The sequence below is a fragment of the Gasterosteus aculeatus genome, chromosome 18 (assembly GCF_964276395.1).
Source record: "Gasterosteus aculeatus chromosome 18, fGasAcu3.hap1.1, whole genome shotgun sequence".
Taxonomy (NCBI): Eukaryota; Metazoa; Chordata; class Actinopteri; order Perciformes; family Gasterosteidae; genus Gasterosteus; species Gasterosteus aculeatus.
This window is the reverse complement of record NC_135706.1, coordinates 11,402,890-11,430,268: the sequence shown is the minus strand read 5'-3', so window position 1 is coordinate 11,430,268 and position 27,379 is coordinate 11,402,890. Positions and strand designations below refer to the sequence as shown.

The following is a 27,379-nucleotide window of genomic DNA, read 5'->3' as shown; positions in this document are numbered from 1 at the left end:
ATCAAAGGAGGTGCACGAACGACATCTGAAAAGGGTGGAGTTACCGCCCGCTTCAAACTGGAGCACTACATCAAACTCCCGAATAGGAAATTAGATATTATAAATATTATAATAATTATGAATCCAGTGTGATAAAGGGTTCAGCTACACTTACGGTGTGACTAACAGATGAGGTGCTGTCTTCTAACTCCATATCCTTCGACCTCCTTCTTCTACAGCAACTCAGAAAAGTCAAATGAAATCAGTGGAAGTCAAATACGATCAAAAAATTGATTATTTTATTACATGGTCTATTTTTCTACATCATTAGTATTAAACAGTTGGAAATCATTTGATCGTTGCTCTTCAGGGGAGGAGGAGGAACCACAAATATTTTGATGCCTTGTTCCTTAATGAGTGTTTACTTCAGCTTGGATGCTGTGACACGATATGATATTGAGTTATTAAGTATAGTTAAAAACACAAAGCACAACTTGATGAAAGACGTTTCCCTAATGTCTTTAATGTCTTCCTGGCTTCCACCAAGAGATCAGGAACTGTCCTCCTCAGGATCGTTGTATCTTTTAATTAGACCGGATCAAACCGAGGATCTCAAACAGCGCTGAGAGGCTTATCTTATTTACTCAAACAATCGAGTTTGGTCCTCAGAAGGAGAGAACACTCGTTTCCTTCACTCCAATTTCAGAAGTTGTAGCCCCCTGGTCCAGAGAAACTGACTTCATTTTTTATTTTCTTTGACTTCACTATTATGTCTCATTCTCATCATGGTAAAATGGTGTTATTTTTTAAATATTACATAAATTCTGGTATTGTTTCTTTTCTTATTTCAACCGTGGCCATTTCCTCATATGCTGAGTACGGGTCCAAACAAATTGCCCCGTGTGGACTAACAAGGTTAGTCTGAATATGAAACCGGGTTATGATTCCCTGGCGAGCGACTCTCTTATTCTTCTGCACCTGATGACCTGCGTCTCCGGGACCCGAGGGGCTTCTCCCGAGGGGCTCCTTGGATCCCAGTCCCTCCTCCACCCTCCCAAACCTATTCCCAATCAAGCAGCCCCATAATAAATAATGGCTTTATTCAGAAAACCCTGTGTGGCGTCATTTAAAAGTGTATTTGTGTGCAGCCAATTAATCAAACAACATTGCCAGAGGAGAGATAGTTTGTCACACAGACAATCGCCTGACAGTTATAGTTTATTATTGACTAAAAGGTATTTTAGGGGAGATGACATCAGAGGAAATGTCCATTGAAAGCACCTTGAACCATTTTGTATTGTGTGACAAAGCTTTTACTGTGCTGCTCTCTGTTAAATCAATCCTTCTGAGATGTCCATGTGGATCTTTCCTAATGCCATTTCGTTGCTAAGGCAACAGCTTTGGTCCAGGTTTACTTCCTGGCAGCAGCGGCTACAAAAAAAACACTGCAACAGGAATACAAAAGGGGCCCATTGTTTAAAAACGAACAACCGGGATCAATTTTCTCCCAAAGGAATTAATGCACATTCCACATTTCCAAAGAAGTCTCCAAAAGTAGAAATGGAATTTTTACACCCTGAACCACTGAGAAAATATATCAATTCTCATGTCCTGTATGGCAAGAAAAATGGGTCATATCTAAATTATGAGCTATTGTTCAGTACAGTGCAAGATCACAAGAGAAAGAGCAGACATTATGCAAAAATAACATAACCACATTAACAACACAGTTACTAAAGGAAATCTTTCCTCACGGCCATTTATTCATAAAGCATAATTGCTCAGAACCGTTGGAGGATTGTTTTCATTAGCAATTCAAACAAGGAACGATTCTTTCTTTGCTGATACAGATCTTTTTCCCCCCTGGAGGATGCCGGCTCCCATTTTGACTTCTTCATCAACTGTAAAAAGCTCCCGTGACCGACCTCCTTTCATGGAAAAACAGGTTTGTATTCAATATTTTGTTTTAAATTAAAAAAACTAAACTCCAAGATTTTCCCAGTGTTGATCTCAAGCCGAGCGCTAGAAAACACCACTTAGCCTTTGCAATCATTAGCTTTCCAATCCATTATCACAGCGACGGCAAACAAGTCACCTTGGAGAGCTGCTAATCTCACTTCCTCTCCTCTTTCCCAGACGAGGAGGAGAGGACTCTGCACATGCGGCCTCTCGAATGCGGTAGATCGCTTTAGACCCGTCCTGAGTGATGGATGCTGGTCCGACACAGACAGATACCTCCCGGGGTACCAAGGGGGGCGTAGGGGGGTAATTGATGGGAGTGTTTGAGCTGTGCAGTAGGGTTTGGATATTGCCCATTCAAACGAACACATATAGACATTTTCTTTGTGTATTTTTGGCTTTGCTTAAAAAGGTCCATTAGAATCGGTTAGGTCGTCTCTAAACATTGCAATTTACTAGTTAATGAGATATTCTGTCTGGACCAACTTGGTGGACGGACAGACCCAAAAGACTGACGTCGCCTTCATGGCTAGAAAATGTAAATTAGTACATGAAAGCATAGCAAAAAAGAACATGCACAAAAAGGTAAAAGTGTTTTTAATACATCGTGTGTCAATACAGCACTACAGAAGTCTTCCATTTTCACTTGGTGGTACAGAGTTATATTTAGGAGTGGGAACCTCGGCTCTCGGATGGGGGCATAATATCTCAAAATTGTTGAAGGGAGTTTGAATTTTTCAGAGGAACAGAACACGGAGATGGGATTTAGCTCTCCAGTGGAGAAGCAGTTTCAGCTGAAAGGCCCAAACGCACACACACACACACACACACACACACACAGGTGCAGTACTTCATCTCTCTCGCTCTCTCTTTGCAACACAAACACACACACACACACACACACAGAATGACAACAGAAAACATGCACGGAAAGACTCCAATAGAGTGACAGCATAACCCACTTTAAGGGCGACAGAAGTCGAACAGGAAGAGGACTCAGGTGTCCGGACTTGGCTCGACATACTGAACAGGAAGCTGTGTGTGTGTGTGTGTGTGTGTGTGTGTGTGTGTGTGTGTGTGTGTGTGTGTGTGTGTGTGTGTGTGTGTGTGTGTGTGTGCGGTTGCAGCAGCTCTCCTGAGATAGGGTCTCAGTTTCTGTGTGTTGCATAATTCACTTTACTCCAAGCCGGTGAACCTTGTTGGTGCCGAAAATACTCTGGAGGGACTGCAGAGAGCAGAATAACAACGAGCTGCATAAAGCAAAAAGCACCGGATTTTTACAGGTTTGTGTTGATGGAGTTGAAACAAGGAGCTTGTTGCTTGCTGCTTCCTAATCTGTTTGGACTGCAGCAGTGAAAGTTGCGCACCGCTGTCAATGTTAAACCGGTTACGTGAAAGAAACATTTTCTTCCCTACAAAAGAAAAACAGATGAGTTAGCAAACGTAACCTTTAACAGCATATTATGTATATATGCACTCGGGGCCTTGACAACATCTTATACATTTGCCATAAGTCTACTTTCAAGGGTCTCATGCAGAAAATCAATAACGAATATGATGTTGAGCAGTTTTTAATAACATGAGGCCGAGGCTTTTAAAAATCAATATTTGTGGAGTGCAACAGTGAAGGAAATTTACTCGCAGCCTCAAATGTAAGAGGCACAAGCGTGGAGGACAAAAATACACATTTTGAAAAAAAACAAAGTACACACGATCCATCCATCCATGATCTCGTTGGATCCGTCCTGTCATCCTTAAACCACGAGGAAGAATTAAGGTGACTCCCCTTGGCACGTTGGGGATTTAAGGCATTAATACAGATGTGATACTTGCGGAATAAAGCTCAGAAGGACTCCCACTAAGCTTTGATTAAACGCAGACGGGACAGAAAAAGAATGAGACATTATTACATTTTTTTTAAATACCCTAAGCGGCTGCAGGATTTAAACAGGAGGAGGCACGTGTGGTAGAGGAACGTGTCAACCCAGTGTCACGTTAAACAGCATTCTGAGCACAACAATGCCAACATCTGTGTGCTGTTATGACCCCAAATGGCAATGCTAATGTTGAGTTTAAGCAGAAATGCTTATTAGTTTAGAGTATTACTATATTTTCCATTTAAAAGCAAAATGGTGGAATAAGACGTCAGGGTCTCAGTAGCGTTATTACGTTCATCCTTAAGGGGGACGGGAATGTTCAGACGGAATGTTTAAAGAATGGATGTGATAGCTGTGGGAAGGCAGACACTCCCACATTGCTCCGGTAGCAGAAGAGCGTAATGTTTTTCGATAACGTCACAGACACATAAGAGGTATTAATGAAGAAAGACTACAAAGATTCACAGAAATGTGAAAACCAAGTGGGGGGAAAAATAGTCCCCTGGGAAGCAGAAATTCTGGGCTCAACTGTCACTGAGGTAGCTGTGCTTTTGACAATAATCCAACTAATCACACTGGTGGGGTGAGGAGGGGGAGGGAGGGGGGATTTAGCTCCCGCAGTTCTCTTCCAAGCCAAGAAAAGACAGTCAAAAAGGTCATGCACTCACACCAAATAATTGCCGCTATTAGTCATATAACTAAATAAAATGGAGTCTTTTTGCCTTACATGTGAAAGAGAGAGAAGTACTTCTTTATCTAATGATAATGGTGAGCGATCAGAGTCATGACTCCCGAAGACCGTGACGAATACAGAATGAGTTTAAATAACTTAAATCCTCAACGATAACCTGCTAAATTGATTTTTTATTTCAAAGGCGGCTGCATGGAAAGCCATTAGCAGGCCTCGGCCGTCTGATCCATCCTCAGTCTGAGACTGATGAGTGTGCAGCAGGCATGAATTATGCAGCGTATAGGTGGGAAGTCCGCTCCCTCAAATCATCAACAGATGCACTGAAGCACAGATTGAATCCGTTGAACTGGAAACACTGTAAAAGCTCTGATGGACGTTTCTTATTCTTTTGTTTTTCTGCTGTTGGTTTATTTTCTGCTTGTACAGTAAATAGAACGTTGCTGTAAAGGGTCATGTGCTGTATGCAAATCCTTTCCTGTAGACCTGATGCCGAATAAATCCAGGACATAGCCACTAAAAGCATAGCATTCAGGAAATGCAAAGACATGCAAATGAATCCCACTGTAAACTTTTATATAGCAATGTTTTTTTTCTCTTTTGGTGAAAACTCACACAGAGCCTTATTTTTCATCCTTAGTGGTTAATGCAAGTATAGCTGGAATAATTAGTTGAGTGATTGATTAGTTGACAAAGAATTAAAGATAATCTTCTATCTGGGAAAATAACAGTGGACAGATTCTCAAATGTCTCTGGAATAATGTGCTTTGGAACATTGGTCGGACAAAACCAAGGTCAACGAATAATACGAGTAATTGTTGGTTGCATCCCCCTGAGAAATGTGTGTCTCCCAGAGACAAACAGATAATAACTGAGCTCTCCCCTTGGCTTTTTAAAATCACATTAAAAGAAAAGGCATCCGCTGTAATTTGCTCCAACACAAACCCCCGACATTCATCCCTCCCGCTCCTAATGCGCTGCTGACATTCCCTCCATCACGGCCGTGTATGTTCCCACCATTCCCCATCGCTTCTGCTCTGCCTCCTGACTCACCAGTCACTGAGTCCTAACGAGCCTCCGAGAGATAATTGCCCCTCGAGGGGCCGCGCTAACTGACACCGCTGACGTCCCTCAGTCGGGCCCCTGCCGAGCTGCAACGCAACCGAAGGCCGCTGGTTTCCAGACGGTCAAAGTCGAGTCCACTCATTTCAGATGAAGCTCTTTTCTTTGGACCGAAAATGCATATTCTGACAATTTCTTCTCAGCAATAAAACTTGAAATATGTATTCAAGGACTTGAAGAAACCTACTTGTTTTCCAAGTAGAAATAAAGCTGTAACGCAGGAGGAAGCTTTGATATTTACAACACTGACAGAACCAACCGTAGACCCGAGGAAACCGCCTTACTCCCACTCTGTCTGTCAAAACTACAAGATTTTAAAACTGACTGTACAGCACAGACCTCCTTGGTGCCAAGGGCAAATGTGTGTGTGTGTGTGTGTGTGTGTGTGTGTGTGTGTGTGTGTACCCTGAGATACAGAAAGGTCCGCTCTTCTGTTACATGATGTGATCAGAAGGGAAGGCTTGTACTTCGGGCACATGCCGTGACCCCCCCCCCCTCCCTCCCTCCCCCCGTCCCTTCCTGCCAGTGGCTTTGACCTCAGCAGATGACAACAGAAGGCCACGAGGGGCGAAGGGGAAGTGCGGCACGCGTCGGTTTCCTGTTGGCTGAAGAACCGAAGGCTTCATGCATGTCCATGATCTCTTAATGTGAGTGAGGTGGAGGGACAATATAATTTGTTTTTTCACTTGTTGTTCACGTGGCTGGTTTAACTTTTGGGCCAGCGTAACCATTATGCCATTGTGTGCTCTTCTTTTTTCTCATGACACGCACATACAGAGGCAATAGTTCTCAAAAGGTGCCGATGGTTTGTCCGAATTCCACACTGACAGCAGAACGCGGGGGTTTAAAAGGCACACTTAGAAATGCCACGTCCCTGGTGACAGTAAAGTGCTTCAGAGCGACATTTCAACCGTCCCTCTCCAGACACAATATACTATTGCTGGCTTCAAACCTAGATGTTATACTGATGAGTTTTGGTCATTCAGATATATGTGGCTGTTACATAAATGATCCTTATAGACACTTGCAGGACCCTGACAAAAAGAGAGAAAGCTGTGAGACTATTTAATCCCAGGCTTTAATATCCATTCGCTACCACAATGTCTGTGAGGCATTTGCTGGATACTCATATTTCCTTAAATCCAGTCGCAGAATGAAAGTCTGTAGGGTGGGGCTGCTGATCTGAATATTAGTTTTTACCCCGCTGTTGCAGCCTTTGAGTTAACCTTACTGCATTTAATTCAGTCCTGTGCTGTTTCGGATGCATCACATGGTCCCACCGAGTCAGATTGTTGTCGTGGCTTTAACATTAAAACACTGTGCTCGTTCAGACATTAAACCGACATGTAAAATGTCCATTAACCTAATGGGATGCAAATCTGAAATGGGGATTTCGAGGCACATCCGTTACGCCGGAGTCTGACCTCCCAGTGGCGTCTGGCAGAAAGGTCATGTGGCAACAGAATTATTCATGGCACTATATTTAGTAAAAGCCTCCTGCATGACTTTAGAGTGCCTCTGCCCCACTAGAAATACAATACCCAAGTCATCATCATTCAACCAAGTGCACTCACTTTGACGGGGGTCATTTAAAATGAAGCACATGCATTGATGCTTTGCCACGTGAACTTTCAACAGAAACTGATGGAAGTTCAAATGCATTGTGATATTTATATTCAATCACATGTCTTAGCGAGTACATTGTGTCTCCACACCCTTTTCCGGTCAAACAACTTGGCAATCCACAGATGAGCTGCATATTCTCATTACCTGGTTATTTAAACAAAGGTGACCGGTCCTCTCAACCATAGACAGGATGCAAATAATGAATCTCTCCGCCCCCCCCCCCCCCCCCCCCCCCCCCACAACTTTAATCACACCTAATTTGCGTGAACGTGCCAGGCAGCTGCAATGTCGCCTCATTGGCATTCCGACAGGCAGATTTGACGCATCTTCCACACGCTGGTACACAGACATCCGTGCTCTCTCTCCAAATGACCCGCTAAGCGGCTCCCTGTCAGCCTGTCTGTCCGCCTGTGACGTTCGTGAGTGCTGTGTTTTATTTCTCAGGCCTGATTCCTCTGGTGGAAACTGTTTGTGTCATCAGGCGCTGAATTGCAAACTGTATTGTGGAGCCAACCAGATCATTTGGTATTTTTCTCCCGTCACTCCGTCTGACGAAAACAATAAGAAGAGGGGGGGGGGGGGGGGGGGGGGGGGGCACAATGCACAGGCTCCTCCTAATAATGTGACGCTGACATTGTCTTCTAGTGTCAGGTGTCGAAGGTTTCTTTGCAACCTTATTCATTATTGCATCCCCATGGTAATGATGAAGAATATGGTGGTGTCGAGGGAAATAATATTAATAACTCCCATCCATCAACGTTTGCACAAAACCAACATCAGAAGTTTTAGTCCATCAGCTGCCTAACATCTTAACCGAGAAAGCCTCATTAAAGCCCTAATCCAATGAGACCCAGCACTGGATAATGCATGTAGAACATAGAGAATAAAGATACCAAGCACATCTCCCTGTACGTTGGATCTAATTAAAGCTGCACAATAAGGCAAGAAGAAAAAAGAAAAAGGAATCAACAGCATGCTCGCATTTAAGGAAGCGAGAAGCTCACGCGTGTTGTAGCTGCAGGGAGGGGGGGAATCATTCAAGACATCACTTCACACATCGGGGAGACAGCAGAGCTGCAGACGGCCCGTCAATGGTGAGAGAAGCTTTGTTGGTGTAACCATTCACTCAACACTCAACGCACTTCACACTGCCACCTTGCACAGCAACGCTTTCTGGATTCTTTGGAATAGCTGTGACATTTGACAATTGTGACTCTGTGAAAAGCCTGATTATTTGGGTGATTAAAACCACACAAATAAACAACATGCAGTGAGTCTAAAACTCAGCAATTAGAGTTGTGGGATTAAAGACAGAATGTTATTATTATTAGAACTTCAGTGCAACAAAGGATCAAACTAATTATCAACTGATCGGTGATTTATTGAATTGATCATTTACTGTTTTCTTAGAGAAAAATGGTCACTTTGCTTTCAAATTTCTTGACCATCCACAATGCCAGATCCCAACAAATATCAAATAAAATAAATGAAACAGACAGATCTGCAGCCTGTAATTGAACCGCTCCCTCCACCCGGTGCCTGCAGCTCTGCAGCGGAGGACAACAAGACCCACAAAAGCTCTGCGCGCACGGACACACAACGGTTCGCGTTGTCCTTCTTCCACCCTCTCTTGGTCCATCCAACCGCCTTTGCTGCGTCGCCAAGATCTTTGTGCACAACATGGAACCAGAAGCCAAACATTACGATGCGCACACGGCGCCTCACTCACTTTCGTGCTTGGAAGTTCCCCATGTGTGCCGCGGGACTCCGGGGCTCTTGATGATCGCTCTGCCGGCGGATTTCAGGGCATCCATCCCGAGGTGCGTCCGATCTCCGGCAGGTGGGTTCCCCTCAGTCTCCGAATCCGGATCCGAGGGGGTAGGGTAAGGAGGAGAGGATGCGCCAAAAGTAGGAAAGGATGCGCAAAAAGTAGGAAAGGATGCGCAAAAAGAAGGAAGGAGGAAGGAGCCTAAGTGATGCAAGTTCCTCTCCTCTGTCTTCGCCCTTACAGATGCTGAGAGCCAGCTGATGGGCGAGCACGTGCACCTCCGGCACCGTGTCTAAAGTTAAGGGCGTGTCCCGCGGAGCTCGAAATGATCTGTGTACTGTTGCTGTTTACTACTACAATGGGATACATTGTAGTAGTAAATATATATATATATATATATATATATATATATATATATATATATATATATATATATATATATATATATATATATATATATATATATATATATAATGTAGTCTGAAAAGGATTTCATTGGTTTATGAACATTTTGCAGGCGCGGCCGCATGTTAAATGCTTAAAACTATGTGAATGTGTGAATTGTTGATGTTGGAACGCAAACGTTTCAGGAAATGCTTGAGTTTTCTTTGGTGTGTTGTCGCCCTCTTTGGATTACAAACCGTTATTACAGCGTGGTTGTTACCCGCGTGACAGTATTGGGGGATGTCATTACCACTAGGTGTAGGTTATTGACAAATTCACACTTTTCTCTTTTTTTAAACGATAAAAAGATATATTATGGGAACCCCGGTAACTTAAGATAATGGTTCAAAAACCATTTGAAAGGACCGGGACCCCTGCAAGGGGTCACAAGGTGGATTCCAGGAGTCACAACATTATTATCAGTCGAGTGAAGCAGAACTTTGCACAAGATTTTTTTTTATTTTTTATATCTGAAGCCTTTGCTTTTTTCATTTTACTTCAGAAAAATATTGAAAAAGGACCATGTACAATAGAGTATAACCAGTGTCTTTGCACTTTACATTCATGTTTATCCAAAATTCATCATGTTATCCCATTAAATATTTATGCAAAATTGACAAATTTGACAAACGTTTGCTAAATTTGGAGAAATGCCATTGGGAAGGAGTGAGGTCACAGCGGCCTTGACCTTTGACCTACAAGTTAAAATAACTTAAAACAACAAATTCAAAGTCCACATGTACTTTTTGTGCCAAATTTGAAAGAAATTCCCTCCTGGCATTCCGTATCCGTGGCATTTCCGGGAATTAACTGGATGGTCGGCCCATGAATTGTCGAGGGAACTCCCCACCAGAACTTCTACTGAAGAAAAACCTATTTGTGACGGACACAAAACATGCATTGTGTTTCTGTTTTTCATGGTGAAATCTTTTATTGAGTTTCTCTCCACAACCCAGCACAGTTTATCATTTCACGTCCGAGTTCATCCCTCGCAAGTATTTTTACACTCAGGAAGCTAAGCAGAGCCTGTATAGCTGTGTGTTCCTCATGAATCATCTAGTGGGGGTTTGCAGAGTTTAGCCTGAGGTAGCATGCTGCTGTCAAAATGTTGGTGCTCTGTGATCATTCGAGAGGGTCTTTAGTTTATATTTAATGCTCTCAACAGCGCACATTTCAGAAACTACATTGACTGCTTCGCATGTGAACATGTGTGTGGGATCCTGGATGCGGCGCGACTAATAGAATCATGCAGCTACTATTTAAATTTAAGAACATTCAAGAGGAAATAGCCTCTCGCAGGCTAAAAGCTGCACTAAAATGTAAACGAGACATTGCCCTTCTGTCTTCTACCAAGGTAGACTGTGGATTTGAGATCAATAGTTAAAATGAATGGTATTTAAAAGCCATCCAGTCAATATCTGCCATAATGCCAAGGAGCACTTTACTTCCATTACACTTACAGAGAGACAGTTCTCAGATCAGTTGCCATCTCCAAAGAGTAACAGTGCGGCATGCATTGTCTGTTTAAAGTTGTCCGTTTTAGGTGCGACCAATGCTTCTTAAAATGCTGGAGGTAATTCTTTGAATTTCAATTAAATTCCTTACGTTAGAGGAAAAAATACTGCAACGTGGCCCAGGAAGCATGTGATATTCAGCTACTTGCCGACATCAATGAGAAAGAAACTCATGCCCGTGGGTGTCTCTTTATTTGTATGTGGAGAGGGGAGAAGTGAGGTAAGTAAAAGAAGTGTAGAAGTACAGCTAGCAGAAGAGAGAGTCTCATGAAATAGATTTATGAAGGATGGGGTGTACTGTAAGTCTCTTTCAGAAAAGACAGCATAGTAACAAAAAAACAAACATGCTCTCAGTCGCTTCCATTTTCGATCAAATGATGGATGCTATCCAGTCTGTCCCCCTCTAATCCTCAACTCGTAGTCTCATGCTGTTTGTCTCTTACACACACTAACACAGGTTTTTAATTTGCTCTCTCGCGTCTTCCCCAGAGGCTGGAGCTAGAAGGCAACTGGTGGGAGGGCCTGTCTCGGAAGCAGGAGGTGACCTTGGCCAGCGGTTTTCAGCTCAATCCACCGACATTTCTGCTCACAGATTTCTTTATTTCCATAAAGTACAAAACCTGCATTGGAAGACCTCATACACCTTCTATTTCAAAGACAGGCAGGACGGTCCCTTCGTCCCCTCCTGGTTTCTCTCTGCCCTCCTGCTCCTCTCCTTCTCCGCCCTCTCGTCTTCCCTCCAGTTCTGAGGCACACAGGTAGTCTTGGGACAGGGACCGCGAGTGTCCCAGGGACTCCACCGACAAGCTTCGGCTAGACAGGATGCTACTGAGGCTGGACTGCCGGGCGCCTCTGGGATGGGTCTCAATTTCCACACGGACCTCAATGTTTGTCCCTTCCCTGAAAGTAGAAAGACAAATAATCATCAACAGTCAAATCAACAACTGATTACATAAACGTCTTCAAGCAGCATTGGAGCCGGTGACACCAACAGACTTAACAAACTTGTTAAGAATTCTCCCGGCTCCATCATTGGCGGCAAACAGGACAGCTTGGTGGTGGAGGGGAGGTCACTGAAGAAACTGTTATCCATATTGGATAATCCTGACCACCCCCTCCACCACCTGCTACAGGAACAGCGGAGCACGTTCTCCAACGGACTCCTTCGGCTCCGCTGTCACAAGGACCGATACAGGAGATCATTCCTGCCCAGTGCAATAACACTTTACAATAAATCATCCCAGGCTAAATAATGACAATAACAACCCTGTACTGCTGTGATGTTGCTGCTCTTCCTCTTCTCCTTTTACAAATTATTATTATTGTCTTTTTTTGAAGGTTATTCTTTTGTTTCAGTTTAGTTCATTTAATTTAATAATTTAATATATTTTATCTTATTATAATGTATATAATGTGTATCTTTTTATTCTATTCTTCCCTGTACATGCTGCTGTGATAACAACATTTCCCTCTTGAGGAATCAATAAAGTATCTATCTATCTGTACTTTATTTGTTAAATGCTAACATGCTAAGCAGCTGGACTGTTTACCGAGTTCACCATCTTAGCTATTGGGTAAAAGAGAGAAGAACTTTACCTCAAAGGTGTCGCTTGTGGGTCAGGCACAATAACCACCTGGCAGTCCGATTGGCTGTATCCATGGGGTTTCGTGGCTTCATCCAATTCCTCGTAGCTATCCAGCTCAGGGGGCGTGGCGCTCGTACTGGGCAGGACGCCCACTTCCTGCACGCTGACTCGGACTTCCTGGACACTGGTGTCGCTGGGCGTGGATTTGTTCTGACCCGTCCAGTGGTCGCTGACTACATGGGAGAATAGAAGATCTATAAGAGAAGTTGAAACTTCATCAGATCGCGTTTTGGAGAAGAAAAAAAAATGACAATTCACTTATTATATCCTTAAAAAGGAACAACTCTATCTAGGAGATGACTCGTTCAGCTAAGCATCAATACTGGAAACCGCTGGTTTGCTTCCCGCCAAAAGTAAAAAAAATAAACTGTCTACCAGCACGTTTGAAGCATAATGAGACACATTGTGTCTCGTTTGTTTGAGCCACAACACACACAACAAACGCTAGGAGCTACTTTCTTTAACCTGGTTCCAGTCCTCATGCTAAGCACTGTTTACTGCCGTGACCTGGTTTTAGCGGTAGCCATTTTCTCAAATATCGATCGGCACAAAAGCCAATGACCCCAAATGAACAAACAACTGCTTTCATTTCTGTACTCACAGCTGGCTAAGTCCTCCAGTTGGATTTTGTGTGTTTCGGGGGGCTCACTCTGCGGTCGACACCAACCGTTCCTACAGAGCGACATGGGGACGACCCCATACACATAAGTCAGCATTAGTGGCACACCCACACCTGCAGGGAAATAGAAAAGTAGAAGAAAACCATTGAGAAACACCTTTTATCATTTGAATATGATGCAAACATAGTATTGCACTTCAGGGCTGTTAATGTAACTGGGCCTTACAAGCACAATATAGAAAATGGTCAAAACCAAAGCAGCAGATGTAAAAATGTCCAAGTCTAATTTTATAGTATAGTGACTGATAAATGCATTTTCATGATAATCAATCTTAAATAATCCAGCATTTCAAATTGATACAATTTCTGAAATACCCCAAATGCACACAAGAGGGATCCCTGCTTCTCTTTTCACAGCGCAAGATAAAGTGTCCAGAACACGCTGATCTATAAATCGTTTCTTGGCATCATGGCCTCCGTATAGAGGCTCCGCTGTTGTTTCAAATAACGTGAGCCATTGCTTATGCAGCAGGAAGTTATGTCTTCTCTCAGGAATCCATTTCCTCTCATGCTTATGAATTAATTATCTTTCAATTGGGTTCAAGCCAGGCATGCAATTTAGATTTTTATTTGCTGTATATATCCTCTCTGTTTTTGTTTGATTTGTGCGATTATCAATCTCATATCAGTTTTTTCCTCCTATGTGATTTGATTTAAATCTAAATTTAAAATTTCATTTAAATCTTGATTTAAATGAAGTCCATTTTATACATAAAAACAGGATATTTGTTTGGTTGTAGGAAAATCCCGAGTTCGATTTCTCCCGACCCGATGACCGCCACAAAAGAACTTTCAACAAGCCACACGAATCAATGAGCAGCAGCCTCCCTCCGCCGTGTGATTATGCAACCGGTGATTGAGATGAGGAATTTCATAACACAAAGCGGCGCCGACCAAACAAAGGGACATCACTGGCGCAGAGGGAACACCGGGTAGCGAGTGACTCAGCAACGGGGTGAAACCAGGGCAATGAGCAATGAGCCTGCCAACCAGAAAGCCCACACACAGAGGGGCTGCGTTTCTATGCTTGAGCCAAAAGACCGAAACAACGAGACAGGGAGCTGTCTGTCTGTCCGAGTAAAATAAGAGAAACAAAAAACAACAATTGCAGTGATGTGAGAGAGAAAACAAAATGCGACTGAGGCGTAAGGGCACGGATGCCAAAACAAGGAGAGATACAGGTTTGTTTTTTAATTTACTGATATGCGGTCTTGTGTACTTTTATTGTGTTTGTCTTGCTGTCTGTGTTGATCTTGCGCGTGAAGATTAATGCCTCGACCTCTACTGCAAAACAAGTCTACCTGTGGGTACAAACGAAAGGAACCTGAATGTTTAAGTGTGTGTGTGCACGCGCACAATTACACCAGGACATTTTGTCACCAGGAAAAAAATCCTACTTTGCACTGTAGGAGTGCGTTAATAAAATAAAGAGGTATGTTTGCATACAAAAACTTGTGGGTATTTTTTTTGAGTTTGAACTCCAGCTTTATCATTCAAATAAAATAAATGGTTAACACTTGCTTCCTCATTGGTGTCTGACCTAAACTGCTCAGTTTTAGCATATGGTGGTAATTTGACCTCTCACACTTTTACACTTTAATCCCCCTTCGCTGTGTGCAGTATGCAAGGTGGCCATGTTGTTGTTTTGTTCCTTACCCACAGTGATAGCCGCTATGACCGGTGACACAAACACTGACATCATAACCCCACTTGCCACAGTCAAGTAGTGCTTACTTCCTGAGATATTGTTTTTCTTGCAGCGACCATGGACCTAGAAGGCAATAAGTAGAACACAAATTAGATGATGGAAGTCTAATCTGATTCTTGCTGTTCTCATTCTCTGCAACCGCATATTCACGTCACTTATTCATGTCCATTAATACGTGCAGCCCAGCATGCATGAGGGTAAAGGAAACCAGCGGCATGGGCTTGCACGCGCTATTGCAGAGCTCCAACACAAAGAAAGACACAATGAATGACTACTAAGAGCACGCTTAAGTTGCATGTAGGTGTGCTAGTAGTTTCCAATTCCGCTGACTCCATAATCTCCATAAATTAGTTGGTTAGATGCTGAATTAACATGATATTTAAATACGGCCGTGTCTGACGTGAGACGTAGGTGGATTCAGAACAATTCACTTTAAACACACTGGCCCGCCACACGTTTGCGGTCCTTGCGGGAAGAACATCCAGGATTAAACAGGGTTTACTGGCTGTGTTGTACCTTGCGGCCCATGTAGATTGGTATGCCCACGATGATGACCGGGATGGCGATGCCCGCTATGAGGGAGATGACCACCGGGGCTCCCAGCAGCATGCCCACCTGCCAGAGGACCTTTCGGGTCTGAGACCACGGCTTCTTACCCCAAAATGTACATCCTGAGGGGCTGAGACACACAGGAGAGACAACAGGGGAACTCAGGCAGGAGTGTAAACTATTATGATGCATACATTTCAGAAAATGAAATGGTAAATATTCAAAACAATAGTCATCTTAGCCACATAAGCGATATGGATTACTGGGGGGCAACGTACTTGTTTCCGTCCTCCGCTTTGGTCCGGACTGAAATATCATGATAACTATGGGATGGATGGCCGTGACATTTTTAACAGACGCTGGGGAGGAACCGTATTGATCGATGGCGCCACCAATAGTTTGACCTCGTTGGTTCTGAGTGATTACTATGGGATTGATTATTGTGCATATTATTGTGATATTCAAGCTCCCAATTCGAATGACGTCCCTGACCTTTTACATAGTGCCATCGTTCATTCGTGCCCTCGCAACTCACACACAAACACAACGCTTTTAAAATATTATTTGCTCAAGAAGCAGGGGCAATAAAAGAGTACCGACAACGTGAAATGTCTTTATCGGTGTTGTCGTTACATCATTACCCAAACTGCGTCCATAATTCTGACTGCCAGTGAAAGCAGTACAGCACTAAATAACGTGGTTTGGTCTTAATCAAGTGCCGCGGCAGCAGTGGCAATATGAGAAATAGCACCGTAGGACTACATTATTTCTAAAAGCCTGCTTGTGCTTTACCGCAGTAAATGTCACTTTGGGTTCTGAAAGCCTGAGTGGGGGGAAATTATGAGAAGGTATTAAAGTCGCGCTGTGTTGCTCTTAACAGGTCTGTTCGGGTCAGATGATAAAAGCTTTGGCCTTCTTTAGGGTGTGTGCTATGTAAAGTGCGACGGACAGAAACGGATGAGGAGAGACAAAAGAAGAAAGGTGTTGAGACACGATGAGGCTCATGCAGACAAACACAATAAAGTCTCCTTCTCATGTGACATCAAAACATGTACGTGTAACACCATGAAAATGATGGATGCATCAAAAAACCACACTCTTCTTCAGATTTAGCTAATCAGCTTCTAGCTGGCCTCAAAGCCTAAATTGCGATATTCTGCCGCATGGAAATATGGAGGCAGATAGAGCTGATTTATTGATGACCAGTCAGCAGTGACTCTCTTCCAGGAGTGGAAAAATCAATGGAAGCTCAGACGATGAGCTTAAAGCGGTGCAGAGACAATGACATAAATGGACAGGCCGAGCTGACAGGGCCAGTTTATTTATTTATTTTAAAAAAATCTCAGACTGGATATTGCTTATAATGATACAGATGTGGTGTTTTATAAACTCAGGTGTTCTCGTTGTAGTGAAGCTCTTCCTTAACTTGCACACGCTGAAGTCACTTTCGCCGCAGAGGATTTTCTCTCCTCGCGCTTTTGTTTGGTAAAAAAAAGTGGAAAAAATGCCCAATATCTTCAAATAATATCTTTTGACCAACCACACGCCGCAGCTTAATGTGCTCACTAGTACCTGAGGTAGTGCACGTCGGTGATCTCCTGCATACACAGCCAGCAGAACTGGCAGGCACACACAGTGCAGTTCATGCGGTTACAGCTGCCGTCGTTGGTCTTCATGATGTAGGCGCCGCAGCGAGGGCACGCTTTGATCTCCTCTGCATCTTCAGCAGCAGAGGGAATACGTGAGGTGGGGGATGGGGGGGGGGGGGGGGGGGTGTCGACGGTATTACGTTATCCATCCCGCGAAAAAGGTTACACCAGCTGCCAGTTCTCACCTCCTCCAGGTTCTTCATTGAAGACGTAGAGCGTGGAGGCGTCGGTGCCGCCGGAGGTGTGGCGGGCTCGCTGGCGCCGGGCCTGGTCGCACGTCTGGTTGGGGTGCCAGAGCTGGCGACAGTGGTAGCAGAACTCCGTGTCGCATCCCTCGCGGCCACAGCTCAGCTTGGGACACTCTGCGCAGCCGTAAGCGATCACTGCGTAGCTGAGGAGAAAGCGGGGGGGGGGGGGAGGGGGCATTGATGATACGGCCCAAGAGGGGAACTCTTTGTTTGTGAGGGATTGTTAGTAAAAAAAAAAAAAAAAAGAGGACACCTCACTGTCCCAGCCTGCTGTCCTGACTTCTCACCGGCTGTGAGAGATACACGTGTCTGAGGGACTTGCTTTTCACCGCTCAGCTCCTGAACCGGCGATAATTCCATCCCTAGATCTCTAGAAGTCATCGCGACGCTAAAACAAGGAGCTCGATGCCCGTGGACCGAATCTCACTCCTCAGAAGGGGAATGAACATACATTTTAATGTTCAAAAGATCACGCGATTAAACGATCAGATCCGCGTAAAAGCAGCCGTGAGTGAAGGAGTTGAGAAGCTCCTTTAGGCTCTTCACTTTGGCCTCTCTGGCATGCGAAGGACGATGAGTCAGACAAGCTGAGGGGCACAAACACATATAATACGGGATAATTACGCCGCTGCCTGCGCGCCACTTCAGAGTCGGACTGGTTTTATACTGGATTTTCAGGTACAATCCTTAAGGCTGAGTTAAAAAGCTTGGGTGGACCAGCTCATGTATTAAAACACTTCCAGGTATCTGTGAACATCTTTATCAAATAATGCATCATATTACTGCCGTGGGTTTGTTAGACGTCTTAATATGAGGTTCTGACCAAACGTATTATCATATTATAAATCATATTGCCCATAATCTCTTTTAGATGGATGAAAACCTTTTGGAAAACACGTCCTCAAATTAGTCATTAAAACTCCACCCCTATTAACTATTCTGACTGCGCTGTATTAACAGTTTTTCATTTTAGGGCATTTCTAGAACATTATGTTCTACTGCGGTTTCTGTAGAAAACACTTTTTTTCCACACTTCCTCAGTGCGGAAATAATCTCCAGCTAAGCTTCTGTCACTAAGATCTTTAGGAATGTGTGTATGTTGGGAGGAATGGGAATACACAAACCATAACTGTGACCAGTTTACCTAATGGGCCACATCTTCAAATGCTCCTCTATGGGAAGTATTTGTCATTTCAAAGATAAAACTACACTGACATCCAAATGTTTTTCATACGTGGAGCTCTTACTTTGAAGAAAAAGCCTCTAGAAATCCGATCCCGTTTCTCTTCGTTATATTTTATTTTATATTTCAGGAGTATTGATCTTTCAGGCGGTGTGCTCTGGCCGTCAGAGAGTCTACCACCGAGTCCTGAACCCTGGAGCATACATGCTTTTGACCACAAATATTCACTGAGCATATTCACACACACATTATAATTTCCCATCAGCAGCCCTATCCTGTTACCCTTCCATGGACATAAAGGAGCTCAATGGATCAATGTCTGCACATTTAGCTAACAACAGCAGAGAAGATGAGTTACCCTCACAACACGTCTTGCGGTTGCGTTGCATTGTGGTCTGTTGTGGGAATGGAAGAAGTATATGTGTATGTATGTACGTATATTAATTTTTTTTATATATATATTGATTCAGTGTATTGCAGTAGAATTTCACTGTATCTGTATTTTTGAATTTTTGACCATATATCAAGGAAAGTGTCGTTGTGAATTGAAGGCAAGTTCTTCCTAAATATATGCAACATTTATTCGGCGTTACTTTATGTAGCTCATATTGGTTGTTGTAGAAACAAAATGGAGAGAAGTTTGCTTCATCATTCCAGACCAGTCGGCTCTCCTTTCAGGATCCGGGATCCAGGATTTTTTGGGTTGCATCAAACTTTTCACAGCTTTTGGACGCATAATACAGCTCAAACTAAGCTTCTGTGTCTGACACTTCTTTTCAAAGCTCCATCAATCATTCCAACAGTGAAAAACTGCTCCAAGTCTTACATTTTACATCATAAAGCCGGTGGTGGGATGACAAGAGCTGCAATTTTCAAACACTGAAATAGGCTTCTCTCTTTTGTCTCAAGGTAATTACAGTACAGCAAATTGCTACTGGGTGACAGAATATGTCAATAAAAAAAGATTTCAGACATTTTTTAAAGTTTAGACAATTTAGAGAAGCCAATGTTTTCATTATTGAAATCCCATCCCTCAATGTTGCTAGGTAACTATCTTCTAACTATATTCAACGGTGAAGGGGAACATTTTGTGCAACCAACCGTGGTTCTTTGGATTCTCACCTGCAGTCGGGCGCGGGGCACCAGCGCGTATCTGGATCAGCAGCCAGGTAACGCCTCAACTGGTACTCCTCATAGCGCTCCAGCAGCGCCTGGTCGTCCAGGATGGCGCGGACGTCCAGCGGCGCCAGCGTCTCGGGGCACTGCGGGCACGCGATGCCCACCCGGCTCTCCGATATCTCGATGCGCAGGTACTGGCGGAGGCAGTCGGAGCACGTTCGGTGGGAGCAGGAGGTGAGTCGCGGGAAGTGGCAACGTGGTTGACTGAGCAGGCACAGTGGGCACTCCTCCAGGTGCTCGTCCAACAGCTGCTCCTGGCTGGAGGAGGAGACGGACAGGACGCCGGTGGAACCGCTGAGGACCCCGCCGGTGCACTCAGCTGCGGCGGCATTGTCCTCGACTGCCGCCGCCGCCGCCGCCGCTGCAGGTGGCGGACCTCCTCCTTCTTCTCTTTCGCCTCCAGCCTCTTCTGCTGTGAGGCTGAGGTCCTGTGGACCATTACAGAGCTGCTGCCTTACGTTCAACATGTACAAAGTGTCCTCATACGAGGCTCCTCCGCTGCTTCAGAAAACAAATGGAAAGTCCTCACAGTTCCAGTGAAAATGATGTTGGTGGAAAAAAAACACTCTAATGGATTTGGGTCATAACAGTCAGAGAGAAGTGAAGAACATATATATTGTTTAATATAAACGAATAAATAATCGGTGTGGTCATGTATAAATCCTCCTTGAGGATAACTTACACATTAGTGCATTTCTATCCAAATGCAGACTTCTGTCTGTGTGACTGCAAATACTGCATTACAAATGAAACCAGCACAGACAGGATTGTAATGACAACCAGCATCAAACGTTTTACGGAAGACCGAAAGCTTCCGTAGCTAGGAAGAAGCTAAAGGAAAAAAAAAACAAGGATCACTTGCTCTGTCTCACCTGCCGTGGTTGCTCGCTCGGGGTCAGGGTGATGGCCACCTCCTCCCTGGGCCACGCCTCCAACGGCCTCTCGACCTTTGGCTCCGACTTGGGCTTCCTGGTGAAGAAGTTCAGGAAGCTCAGCGGCCCCGTCTGCTGCTTGGGCCTCTTCATGGTCTACGACTAGAGCAGTGGCAGCAGCTGAGGAGGACAGGCCAACGACCATGAGCGGGATGCAAAAGTGTGTGTCCGTGCGTGTGTGTGTGAGTGTGTGTTCGCGTGAGAGAGTGGGAGTTGTGTGTGCACCCAGGTGGGTGTGCAGCAGGGGAGCTCTCACGGCTCGGAGTCTCGGCGCTGGACGTCTGCTCTGCTGTACGAGGGAGGGAGAGCGAGAGAGACGAGGTAATCCCTGGCCGAGGGGAACATCACTAACTTGGAACCTTTCCAAGGCTTGGTCATGTGATTTTTTTTAGGGCTTCCTTCCTTCTTTCCTTCTTCTTCTTCTTCTTCCTCCTCCACTGCAGTTCCCTCAGTCTGAGCTACTCTTCAACCGGCCGAACGTCCTTCATCGTTTTAGGTCTCCCCTTCACCGCGAGCAGTCCCCTTTAGCCTGGAAGCAAACATCACAAAATGACAGTGGCTCAGAAATGACGGGATCTGCATTCTGCCATTTGGTTTTTCTTTTTATATGAGAGAGTCCCGAAAAGCCGATGTGAGGGTTTCGGGACAGAGGATGTCGCATGTGTACAGACTGTAAAGCCCTCTGAGGCAAATTTGTCATTTGCGATTTTGGGCTATACTAAATAAAATGAATTGAATTTGAAAAGAAAAACAGAGCTGCCAAAGAAATCAAAAGCTCTGCGAGAGTTTGAAAGAATTATCTGGCAAACTCCTGTTTAAATACCATATTTTATGTGAACTTGCACGTTTCCAAATTGTAATACATTCTATTTTACATTAATGAGACATCTAGAATTGGACATTGATCAAATCTTGTGGCATTGATGTAAACGAGTAACTGACCTTGGGGTCAGGATGTGGGTCACGGGATGATTGATAGGAGAGGAAATAAAAAAACATATTCCTGTCACGGTTATTGTTAATTTCCTGACTCAAACATTTAATCTTTTCTGAATTCTCAATTCATGGGGAATGTTTCATGTTGAGAACTCTTGAGAATACTCAAGAAATACAGAAATAAATGGTAATGAAATTAACTATCTATTCCGGGCCTGTCGACATATATGTGAAACCGATGAGAATGGATTACGAGTACACATTTCGTTATTTTAGAAGGTCACAGGTAGAAAATAAATATCATCAATGAACTTTTTCCCCTTGGCTGCAAACTCTGAATTCAATTATACAGAACAACAGCAACAGGACGGAGGAACGTAGTGACGCAATCTGTGCTGTTTCATTTGCTAAATTTGTCATTGCTATTATTCATTACAGTATATTTAATTACTGCTATTATTCATTTAATTTAAATACTGCAAAACAACTCCACATGAATAAAATATAGACTGCCGTTTTAAAGAGTGAGGCGAGCGTCTCTCAATAAATTAAAACCTAAACAGATACATTAACGGGAACTAAATTTAGAAATGTCAATAATGTAAATTTCAATTAAGGTGCAAAAACAAGCACTTTCAAACAGCAGCACTGCCATTTACTCCGGGATCTCTTCTTTAAATCACTTAAGCGCCATTTCAAAAGGAAACTAAATTGAACAGATAAGACACAAAAAAGGTTTGGGTCACTGCGGCCGGGCCAGACGTTCCGTCTGAGAAAGGCGCAATAAGGTCACAGCCGTGACACCCGGAGAGCAGATGGACGAGTTGGACAGAGCGGATCGGGGGAGGCGCGGGGTGACGCAGCGGAGAGGCAGTGATAGACAGCACAGACAACTCATTCTGTCTCCATCAGGCCCAGAGAGCAACGAGTGTTACCCCAGACCAGTTCAAATAGCCGTCTCCATTATGGCATGAAATATTAAATATCTGGTGCACGTTATCTAAAATAAAATCTTTTATTTTGAAAACTTCAAAAAGGGTATGCACGGTAACACAAGCTAAATGCCTCACCGTTCTTCTAACGGGGATAAACAAAGGAGGTGGATTTATGTAACACTGCAGTACTCAACCTGCCACCTCGCACACAGAAGGAGGGTCGCGATAGTATTTATATTCTTGTCGTGTGGATACAAGAAGACCCGTGAGGCTCTTCTTGTAGCAGCACATCATTACATACGGCGAGGTAACAATAGACCTTCTTGCCCTTTGAAAAGTTGGCAACATAAAACTGCTGATTATTGTTGATATTTTTAAATGCAAGCTGTTTTTACACTGTGGCTCTACTGGGGAATACTGTACCTCACCAAGCAAAACTTCTAGGAAATACCTTTAAAATGTATGAACTGCTTTTCTGAATGAATTAACAGAAGGCTCAGAGTGCCAAATACCATACTACATCTTTAGTCCCGGTCGTCTTCCAGACAACTACGGGAATATGAGCTGGCTCAACACATTCAACGTTTTCTGTTTCACACAAGACGGAGACGAAACAATAAGAAAGTCGCAGTTACAGCTTCCGTACAACGCTAACAAACCGCTCCCTGCGCTGACAAATAACAGGATTCTTCCTTTGGCTTCGATTTATAGAGGCTCTGGTCAATCTGTGGCGCTGAATCAACTCCCACTGGTCACTTCCACATCACACAGAGAGAGAGATAGAGAGAGAGAGAGAGAGAGAGAGCATTGTCATCCATGATTGAAGGGGATGGAAGAGAACACTTTGTTTACACCTAAACATTACGAGTTCCTGGGATAGTGTCCTGATCCTGAATTGATTGAATTATCAAAGCTGATCTGCTTAACACAGGAATCCATGTCTCAATTCAAGAGGTTACAAACCTTCTGTCCACTCAACCTTATTTCAATTTTTCCAAATAAGTTTTTATATATATATATATATATATATATATATATATATATATATATATATATATATATATATATATATGAACTAGAGAGATAACAGTTCATCGTACAAAATGTTTTTAGGTTGTTGGAAAAATTTAAATATGGTTGAGTGGACAGAAGGTTTGTAACCTTCTTGAATTGAGACATGGATTCCTGGATATATATATTCAGATATATTTTTGTCATGAAAATCAGGCAGGCGTTTACATATTTCATTTTCACCACATGTAGCTTTTCTGCGTGGGATTCCCAGCAGCTGAGTTGCGTGACCACCTGAATTTCCCGGACATCCGTATTGCACAAGGACCAACTGGACCGTGACTGCAAGAAAGCCAAGTACAGGTTCCAAAGCAGCGACCTCACAGGAGATGAACACACCTCTGTGCTGCTTATCTATTTATAGACATAATTCCCACATATGTAGATATCACAAGCACACACATAACACATTCAAAGGGAGCTCAATTTTGCATGCAATGCACAAACAGTGTGCAGCATAACTCGCTCAAACACACACAGGCTTACCCGCAGATGCAGGAGTACATACATACATACATACATCAATGTTTTCTGAATTCACGGCTTATCACTCAACACCAAAAAGACTGATAGACAAATAATGAACTATTTGCAGCCTAAACTCAGACAAGTTGTCACCTTGAGGGAAAGTTTCCCGTCAGAAATGTTTGTTTTGCATAAACCTCACTGACAGTGACTTCATACATGCTGTTCCTATGAAACATTATATCAACAAGAAGTCAAATATCTTATAACCTAAATGATAATATTGCCTCACACAGAAATAAAAACAATGAGGGACTTTGTACAGAAATCCATTTAGATTTCAGATGAAACAAAAATGTGTAACTGGCGTTATACAAACATTGTATCTATCTGTTGTGTTGAGTTTTGTTAGTTTTGGGCACCAAAGGATGAAATCTGACCCGCATCTGGTCCATAAATGGCCGGCAGATTCTGCAAGAATTGAAAGGATAACATCTAAATTGTTCCGGGCAGACACTCAGCTCCAGTTAGAAACACAAGTCGGACTATCTTTGGGTCGTGACCATTACAACGAGTCAGTTTGAGACAGTAAGTTTGCCAAAATAAAGCCAAACTGTTTTCTTTTATTTGTTTTTATCTGACCAAACTTTCCACTGAACACACATCATGTTCGTTCACCTCCATTTGTCTCGTTCACAATCTGTGCAGAGAATAATTTCACATCTGCACACTTTATGTGGATCGTCGGAGGGAAATGACAGAAGAAAAAGCTCCTTGCTGATGAAATGTTTGCGTTCCATGACCAGTGGCTATAAAACAAACGGATGTAAGTAGAAACTGAAGATACAACAGGTCGGTCACAACACTTTTTGTGGACAATGAACTTCCAAATGTTTGGAGTATGTGTATAAAAAATGCCAGACAGTGGTGCAGCGATCCATTTTCATACATTTTTAAAGAAATATTTATCAAGGAAGCGTTAGAAGAAAATGTTTTGACCCTCCCGTCTGTCTGAGCAATGACAAGAGTCCCAGTGTTTCCCACAGGAGGAGATAAAGAAATAATACTAGAAAGGCCTCTCACATCTTTCTGTGCCGTTTTACTGCATCAGACTGTTTTGTAAAAAAAACTTTGTCACACCATCCGTCTCATGTTTGTCTCCACAGTGTGAGGACAGTGAGGAGAGGTGTGTTTCCAGGATGTGGATCTCTACTGTCCAACTCAAGAGGACGTCCGCGAGGCGGCTGTTTGACCCTGTGACCTGCGGAAGCACTTTACAGCGCTACCAACACTATCCACACTCGTAGCTACGCTGGCTCCCATTAACTGAAGCTTTTTGCCACGCGTCTCACTCTTAATTCACAGCGGCAAACTCTCATTTTTTATTTATTTCAAACAGAAAACCGATCCCTCGGCCCGATGGCACCACCGGGGAATCGTTGCTTAGTGTACAATCTTGTTGCAGCGGCTGCAGTCTTGTTGACATGATTCAACGTGCAGATTCACACCAATTTAAAACACATTTCTACAGAAAATGTAACGTGGTAAAAACGTTTGAATGGGGGGGGATTCTACTAATCTTACACATAAATAACGGCTTCCCCCTGATGATGTCATCAGGGTTATCTCAGTGTAAGCTTGGACAGTTTTTACAGAAAATGGTCTCTAAAGTGGTCCTGAGAATCGGCCAAGGTGTCAGATTCAGATTAAATTATACTATTTGAAGCATTATGGGAACTGGAAGGCAAGGATGCACAATACTAAATGGTTGGTTAATGGTTGGAGTAGTTAATTTTCTGCGATAAGTCTGTACAAAATGCACAGCAGTGCATGTGAAAGTTTTATTTGGGTCGATTTAGCCCGTCGGATTTCACAAATTAATGTCTATAGGTCAGTTTATTGTGGCACTCTTCCTATTAATGACATCATAATGGTCAAATAGGATTATTACACAACCAACATCTGCCCTGGAGCATCCGCCCCTTTGAAAAGCCAAACAGGCACGAAAAAGGGGCCAGTTTTCTGTCAGTAGTTTGTCCTTTATATCAGTGTTGTCATCACAGCCGTGTTTTCCCCACAGATTTTAGGCGTTTTTGCGAGGACGCTTGTTAACAACGTCTTGCTATGCAATCGCTGACCAGAGGACGGATGTAGAGATCTGCCGTAGCGGAGGGAAATCCGATGATACACCTTATCAAATATCTCATTATCTTCCCTGGACACAAACCCACATCAGCAATGCGGGTTTAAGAGGGATCAGAGTGACCTCAGTCTGCCCACACACACACACACACACACACACACACACACTCTCTCTCTCTCTCCTGCACTTCACGGCATCCCTGACCAAAACGTTCAGTCTCTGCACCATGTGGCGCTGAACAGACCTCTGGCAGCCTGCCGGCTACTTTCATGTTGTTAAAAATGCACAATATATAGGATCGGAGTTTTTACATGGCATTAAAATAGTCGCTATTGATGTGGGATTGCATAACACTGCTGTGTGTGTTTGTAGTGTATTGCAACTCACAGATATATGATTTTACTCCACAGATTAAATTAGAGAAGTGCTATTTGACCAAATATGACAATAATACATAACAGGCCATTCATTGGGGATGGAATTGTAAACTAAAGGGAGCTTAGTCATAACTGCACACTGATCAAAGGCAGCCTTGCATAACCTCAACATGTATTTTTTTTAAATACACAAGTTGATACTTTGCTTTTTAATCATTTCATAGGGGTCCATGCAGGGCATCAGTATGCTATTGCAGGGAGTGGCATGTTTAATAGACTACGTAATCGCATTCACCTCCACCTCCAGATATCCCGCATAAAGACGAGCAACAGCGAATATTAAGGCGTCTAAATGCGCGTTTTCAAAGTCTGCAGATGAAACACGCAACGTTGTCTATTACGTAAAAAGGATATCTTACCCCTCAGTGCGGCGCCTTCTCTTCGCAGCGTGGAATCAACAACTGGCTCCTCCCCTCGAGGACCAAACAGGAGCACAGAAACGTCCCCGGTCTCCTCCTCCTCCTCCTCTTCACTGCCGCACACTAAACATACATCCGGCCGTCAAAAGCTGCAGACCGGCTCGGTGCAATGATCCGGTGGTCCGGTACTATGCGGGAGAGAACCGAGAAGAGGAGAAGCCCCTCACCCCCCCTGAGCCGTGCTGTGCGGCGGCCTGAGGGGAGGCGCACTGCAGTGACATGA

General features: G+C 43.7%; 2 protein-coding genes and 1 long non-coding RNA gene across 11 annotated transcripts in view; 1 reads left to right on the top strand and 2 right to left on the bottom strand.

The window, feature by feature from the left end:
* Positions 1 to 9,319, bottom strand: part of LOC120808115 (low density lipoprotein receptor adapter protein 1) — a 24,740-nt gene extending 15,421 nt beyond the window's left edge. The window contains exon 1 of one of the 2 annotated variants that reach the window (XM_040160746.2): positions 8,981 to 9,319. In XM_040160746.2, coding sequence (XP_040016680.1) covers positions 8,981 to 9,065 — 85 coding nt within the window. In that variant the 5' untranslated portion in view covers positions 9,066 to 9,319. The remainder of the gene's footprint in view (positions 1 to 8,980) is intronic. The other variant, XM_040160747.2, reaches the window with a different exon arrangement.
* On the top strand, positions 8,792 to 13,017 carry LOC120808117 (uncharacterized). Its single transcript, XR_013453371.1, has 2 exons — positions 8,792 to 9,091; positions 11,467 to 13,017. It is a non-coding gene; the product is annotated as an uncharacterized LOC120808117 (long non-coding RNA).
* On the bottom strand, positions 10,375 to 27,379 carry LOC120808121 (E3 ubiquitin-protein ligase RNF19A). Of its 8 annotated transcripts, none has more exons than XM_078093243.1 (11): positions 27,097 to 27,344; positions 21,007 to 21,279; positions 20,691 to 20,870; positions 19,762 to 20,246; positions 17,394 to 17,599; positions 17,132 to 17,279; positions 15,527 to 15,689; positions 14,959 to 15,073; positions 13,225 to 13,356; positions 12,574 to 12,817; positions 10,375 to 11,877 (listed from the first exon to the last, which is right to left on the bottom strand). In XM_078093243.1, the coding sequence occupies exons 3-11, from the start codon at positions 20,841 to 20,843 to the stop codon at positions 11,613 to 11,615; spliced, it is 1,911 nt and encodes a 636-aa protein (XP_077949369.1). In that variant the 5' UTR covers positions 20,844 to 20,870; positions 21,007 to 21,279; positions 27,097 to 27,344; the 3' UTR covers positions 10,375 to 11,612. The 8 variants fall into 8 exon arrangements, with proteins under 8 accessions (XP_077949369.1, XP_077949371.1, XP_077949370.1 ...); XM_078093245.1 differs by having other exon boundaries at positions 12,574 to 12,796; XM_078093244.1 differs by having other exon boundaries at positions 17,132 to 17,273.